General features: G+C 57.1%; 1 protein-coding gene across 1 annotated transcript; it reads right to left on the bottom strand.

Moving 5' to 3' along the window:
* Positions 1-3,098, bottom strand: LOC101749062 (translation initiation factor IF-2-like). The gene is made up of 4 exons (XM_040700469.1): positions 2,838-3,098; positions 2,369-2,497; positions 1,173-2,039; positions 1-840 (listed from the first exon to the last, which is right to left on the bottom strand). Exons 1-4 carry the CDS (start codon positions 2,919-2,921, stop codon positions 253-255), a joined length of 1,668 nt encoding a protein of 555 aa, XP_040556403.1. The 5' UTR covers positions 2,922-3,098; the 3' UTR covers positions 1-252.
* Positions 3,099-6,450: the final 3,352 nt, after the last annotated feature.

Here is a 6,450-nt window from a genome sequence, read left to right as displayed (position 1 = left end):
AAATAGGATCATGCCCAAAGTATGGAGTTGCATGAACGTGCTGAAATGTAAGAAAGCACGCGGTCCTTCAAATTTAGGTGTGCCATCCCATAGATTATCAGTGACGAGCCTGGTCTTATCACTTTCCCCTTCAAGTCTAGTTTAAAGCTTTGCGGCTCAGTTCTGCTAACGCCTGCAAAAATGCTTTTCCTCCTCTGAGAAAGGTGTGTCCCATCAGGTGCTGCCAGGCCTCTGCCTCACCAGATGGTGTCCTCACTGGGGCTTTGGCTTCCTCTGCTGCACCCTCCCTCTCAGGGGTATCTTCCAGCTCTTCTTGACATCCTTTCGAATAACGTAGGCCTGTTTGCAAAGACTGCAGGACAGGAGCAAGCGCACGCTCATGAAAGAGCGTGGCCTCTCTTTGATGTCCCTGGCACCCGGCACACTCGGAGAAGTGCCAGCCCCTTTGGCACCATCATCTGCTGCCTGTTGTGCTGCCAGGGAACGTGAGCTAGGAGCCCCGTCTGCGTCTCTTCTGCCCTCCTGAGCACTGGGACCTGGTCGCGTCTCATCTGCGGGGCCACTCCCAGCATTGGGGGCCAGCACCTGGGCAGATCTCGGTGTTCCCAGAGTGCAGGTGGGTGGGCCTTGCTGTGGACCTGCTGGTTTCTGGCTGGGTTTTGATCTTGCGGCTACTGGACGCCCCCGATATGCCAACCCGAGTGACTTCTGTGTGGCATGTGCAGGCTGGAGGGGGGGCGCAGGAACAAAGAGGGATGCTCCACGAGTTGACTGAGGCTGTCTCCCTTCCGCGGAGACATTGCTGTGGGGCACTCCCTTCCTGAGATCCAGCCTGTCCGCCTGCAAGAGAAATGGAGGAGAGAATCTAAGTTTGCGGGATCCTGTCCTTTCACACTGCACATGTAGCTGCTGGAAAGGCCTTGCGGAGAGCCCCGAGGGTAGCACTCAGCCCCGTGGTCACAGCTGCCCTAGAGCCGCACGGGCATAGGACTGCTCCCCACACAGCACCCCTACACTCAAGCTGCCCCCTCACGGCAGTCGCTGACACACCCTGGCAGCCGGCCCACTACAGCAGGGCTCATCTTGCCAGGCTTCACTCCACCCACCACACACGCTCCAGACCCTGCCTCCATTTCATGCCTGCTGCCAACAACCACTTGCACCTTGCTCACCTCGTGCTGAGGGCTCGCAGCCACAGCCGAAGCTGGAGGCTGGGCCTCTGCCTCGCCAGATGGTGTTCTCACTGGGACTTCAGCGGCCTCTGCTGCAGCATCTCTCTTATGGCTGTCCTTCCTCTCTTCCTCTACATCCACCAGAACAACGGAGCGGGAAGCACAAAGACAGCAGGACAGCAACATGTGCTCTCTCATCCAGGAGCGCACCCTCTCTTCAGTGTCCTTGGCCACCAGCATGCCCCAAGAAATGCCGCCAGCTTTGGCACCATCATCTGCTGCCTGCTGTGCTGCGAGGGAATGTGAAGCAGGAGCCCCATCGACATCTCCTGTGCCCTCCTGAGCACTGGGATCTGGTTCCATCTCATCTGCGGGGCCACTCGCAGCCTCGGGGGCCAGCACCGGGGCAGTTGGTGTTCCCAGAGTGCAGGTGGTTGTGCCTTGCTGCGGACCTGCTGGTTTGTGGCTGGGTTTTGGCCTTGCGGATACTGGCTGCCTCCAGTTTGCCAACCTCAGCGACTTGGGTGTTGGACGTGCCGGTTGGAGGGGGAGGCGAGGGACTAGCGTATCTCCCTCCCAGCTCTCGGCCCCCGCTGCCATATCCTGCTGCTGAGCATTGCCTCGAGGACATGGAGCAAGCGCAGGCAGTCTGCAAGCTGTAGCTTTCGAGGCATGGTCACCGCCTCTTGGAGAACGCATGGAGGATGGTGCTTGCAGAGCGGGTAATTTGGGAACACCTGCTTGTGCAGCAGCTGCATGCCGGGTTGCAGCTGCCTGCAGCACTGCCTGCCTTAGCAAAGGTCGCTGTCTGCCATCCCTGGAGTCACTGATGCGGGGCGGTGCCTGCCTGGGCTTCTTCCTGTCCGCCTGCCAGAGAAGCAGAGGAGAAATGCTAAGTTAGAGGGGTCCCCTTCCCTTTGTGCTCCACGTGTCCTTACTGGAAAGGCTCCCACAAGGCCCTGCGGGGAGCCCCACAGGCAGCGCTCAGCCCTGTGGCCTCTGCTGCCCCGCTCCCTTGATCTGAATTGGCATAGGGCTGCTTCTCCCGCAGCAGTCCTTGACACACCGTGGCAGCCATCTGGCCTTAGCAGGGCTCATCCTGCTGGGAGCAGTCCCCCCCAGCACCTGCCACCCGTGTGTTGGCTGCTCCCTGAACTCAGGAAGACGTTCTGCCCTGTTTCCCCTGGGCTCCCTACCTGTGCACTGTGACCCGCAGGGGCACGAGCGCTCTCCAGGTGGGGGAGTGACGGCAGACGAACCTCACGGAGGGATGGTTCCTGGTTGCAGCTGCCTGGCGGCACCGCTTGCTGTGGCCTGCGGCCCACCTGTGGGAAGAAGGAGGTGTGTGGGATGCAGGTGGCTGCATTGCCACCAGCGTCCCCAGCAGTGCCGACACTCCTGACCCCCATTAGGAGGCAGCTCCTGGATACCAACAGCCTGGCTCAGCTCAGTCCCGTTGCTCTCTGCCGCTGGGCACAGCACTGCTGGGCCTGCGTGGGCCTGCATGGGCCTGGGCTGGCCTAGGAGCTGGCCTATCCCCAGGAAGTGCTCCGGGGCAGGAGGAGCGGTGCGCTGGCCAGGGGCGCTCAGGGCCAGCCATGTCAGCCAGCTACTTTGTTCCACACTCTGGCACTTTTGGTGCCCTGTTGTCCCTCTCGCTCTCACCATGTCCCGCACCTGGCGGCGTCCCCGCACGCTCGGCAGCCCTTTGTCGGGCTGAGAGCGGTTCTTCTCCTGTTCCTTGGGCATCGCTGTCTCCTCTCTCGGAAACACGGGCACGCAGGGGAGCTGCTACCTCCTCACGGAGCTGCTCTCCTGAGAGTGAGCAGCATGGGGCCTCTGCACCCTAAAGGCACAGGGACGCCCCCCATGTCACAATGGCCTTTGGGCGTGGTTGCTCCCCGCATCGCAAGGCCCCGTCCGTTGCCATGGAGGCCCCACCCCCTTCTGCTGGCCGCCCCCCCCCAGAGTCAACAGCTTACAGCCAAGTGCAGGTCAGGAGGTGCCTCTGGGCTCCCCTGCTCACACAATGACAGAATCAGAGAATCATCAGGGTTGGAAGGGACCTCCGGAGATCACCGAGTTCAACCCCCCTGCTAAAGCAGGATCCCTACGCGAGGTTGCCTGGGAAAGCATCCAGGCAGGTTTTGAACGTCTCCAGAGAAGGAGGCTCCACAGCCTCTCTGGGCAGCCTGTTCCAGTGCTGGGCACCATCAAAAAGAGCTTGGCCTCATCCTCTTGACTCCCGCCCTTTACATATTTGGGACCATAGCATCATTATGGTTGGAAAAGACCCCTCAGATCATCAAGTCCAGCTGTCAGTCCATTGACACCATGCCCACTAAGCCACGTCCCTAAGTGCCACATCTACACCTTAACTGAACACCTCCAGGGACAGTCGCTCCATCACCTCTCTGGGCCACCTGTCCCAAAGCTGGGTCGCTCTATTAGAAAGGCAATTTTTCCTAAGATCCAACCTCAACTTCCTCTGGTGCAACATGAGGCCCTTACCTCTCATCCTGTTGCCATTTACCTGGGAGAAGAGATCTCGGCCCCCACCTCGCTATGACCTGCTTTCAAGTGGTTGTAAAGAGCAACAGGGTCTCTCCCCTGAGCCTCCTTTTCTCCCGACTGAACAATCGCAGTCCGCACCATCACAGAATCATTTTGAGTTGGAAGGGACCCTTAAAGGTCATCTGATGCAACCTCTCTGCAATGAGCAGGGACATCTACAGGTAGATCAAGGGGCTCACAGCCTGGTCCAGCCTTCAGTGCCCCCAGCAACAGGGCTTCCACCACCTCCCCGGGCAACCTGTTCCGGGGCTTCACACCCGTTTCGTAATAAACTTTTCCTTACATGCACACTAATTCACCCCTGTTTTAGTTGGATACCTTTTCCCCTTGTCCCGTCACAGCACACCCTGCAAGGGAGTCTGTCCCTTCTTACAGCTCCCGCTCAGCCTTCTCTCCTTGCCTGCTGTTACCAGCCTTCCTGCTTTGCTCGTGAGGGCGGTCCAGCTCTTTGGACTTTCCATTCCAGGTTTACATACACGTGGAAGCTTCTCTGCATTGCACCTCCTGCCAAGTGCAGTTGCAGTTGGGCCTTGGCCTTCCCGACCCTGTCCCTACACAGCCTCGCAGTATCCCTGCTCTCCTGCCAGATTACCTGTCCCCGCTTCCCTGCCTGTGCATTTTCACCTCACCCACCAGTTGGAGCTGCAGGTCTCAGTTCAGCCGTGCCTGTCTCTTGCCTTCAAAATCACACCTGCATTGACTCACACGCACCAGTGCCTTACATGGGGAAACAAAGCCCTACCTCTTACTGCCTGGGAAATGAGGATGACTGGGGATTTTCACGGGGAAAAAGAGCGCCCTAGTTAACATGTGTTCATCCAGGGCTCGGTGCGTGGAAGAGAGGGTCCAATATGCCTACCAGCACCAACCCACAGGGAAGTCTGCCGCTGCCCTGGGGCCCGGGTAAGCGACGTTGCTAGAAGACTCACTGCCTGGTACAGCCGCCTGGTTGTTATCCCTTCTTGGCTTTTCATGTTGGCGGCCATGAGGCACCAAAAGGAAGCCCCGGGGCAATCAAAAGGGACTTCAGAGCCCTGGGGTAGTTGGTTAAGCGATAAGGGGGCACACGTGGTGTTCTCCTCTATCCTTTCAGTAGCAGGGAACACTACCAAATTCCTTTTCCACATGACCCAGCCGATCAACATGCATCTCCGAGGCTGGTGTCACCGGCAGTCCTTAGTGTTTCTGAATAATGGGATGGTCTACAGAACAGTACTGGTCCCACTACTGACCCTTGAGGGACTCCACCAGGTACAGGCCTCCAATTAGACTCTGTCCCACTGACCACAACTCTCAGGCTTCTTTCCTTCAGCCAGTTCACAGTCCATCTCACTAGCCGATATTCCAGACCACACTTCCCCAGTTCAGCTGTGAGGATGCTGTGGGAGATGGTGTCAAATGCTTTACTAAAATCAGGACGGACCACATCTACTGCTTTCCCATCATCTGTCCTCCTGCTAATGTCTTCAAAATGGCTGTCAGATTGGTCAAGCATGACTTCCCCTTGGTGAAGCCATGCTGGCTGCCCCCAATGACCCTCTTATCCTTGATATGCCTAGAGAAAGCACCAAGGGCAAGTTGTTCCATCACCTTTCCAGGGAGGGAGGTGAGGCTAACCAGCCTATGTTTACCCGGGTCCTCCTCCTTGCCCTTTCTGAAGGCTGGAGGGACATTTGCTCTCCTCTAGTCAGGAGGAGACTCAGGCACCTCTCCCGTTCCCCACGACTTACTCAAGATAATGGACTCAAGATAGCTGCCGTCTAGCAACGGCGTCCGCCAGCTCCCTCGGCACCTGTGAGTGCATCCCGTCAGGACCCATGGATTTATGGATGTCCAGGTTGCTCAGCTGGTCCCTAACCCAGTCCACATCAACCAAGGCAAACTCCTCCTTGAGCCTGACTTCCCCTGGGGCGTTAGCGTTATAGGGCTCCTCAGGACAGCTTCCAGCAGTATAGACAGAGACAAAGAAGGCATTTAGTAACTGCACCTTCTCTGTATCTTCTGTTACCTGGGCAATCACCTCATTCATCAGTGAGCCTACTTTGCCTCTAGCGTTAGTTTTACCTGCAATGTATTTGAAGAAGCCCTTTCTGTTGTCTTTTTCCAATGCAGCATTTTAGTAGCTTTTAGGTCTCAGCCTCCTTTTCCTGCTCACAGTACTTCCGATACTTGAAGGGAGCGCATACACAGGAGGGGGAACAGCTGTTTACAAGGGTGGATAGTGATAGGACAAGGGGAAATGGTTTTAAACTAAGACAGGGGAGGATACAGGTGAGCTATTAGGAGGATGTTTTTCACTCAGGGGTGGTGACACGCTGGAACAGTGTTGCCCAGGGAGGTTGTGGATTCTCCATCCCTGGAGGAATTCAAGGCCAGGCTAGATGTGGCTCTGGGCAGCCTGGTCTGGTGGCTGGTGACCCTGCACAAAGCAGGGGGGTTGAAACTAGAAGAACATTATGATCCTTTTCAACCCAGACCAGCCTATGATTCTAGGACTGGAAGGGACCTTGAGAGGTCATTGAGTCCGGTCCCACTGCTGGAGCAGGAACACCTAGATTAGGTCACACGGGAACACGGCCAGGTAGGCTTTGAATGTCTCCAGAGAAGGAGACCCCACAACCTCTCTGTGCAGCCTTTTCCAGTGTTCGGTTGCCCTGGTAGCCATACTGAGGTGTGTGTAGGAACATAAGAGAATCACAGTAGG

This window comes from Gallus gallus, chromosome 4 (assembly GCF_016699485.2).
Source record: "Gallus gallus isolate bGalGal1 chromosome 4, bGalGal1.mat.broiler.GRCg7b, whole genome shotgun sequence".
Lineage (NCBI taxonomy): Eukaryota > Metazoa > Chordata > Aves > Galliformes > Phasianidae > Gallus > Gallus gallus.
Note: the sequence above shows the minus strand (reverse complement) of the source record. Positions and strands in the feature narration are given on the sequence as shown.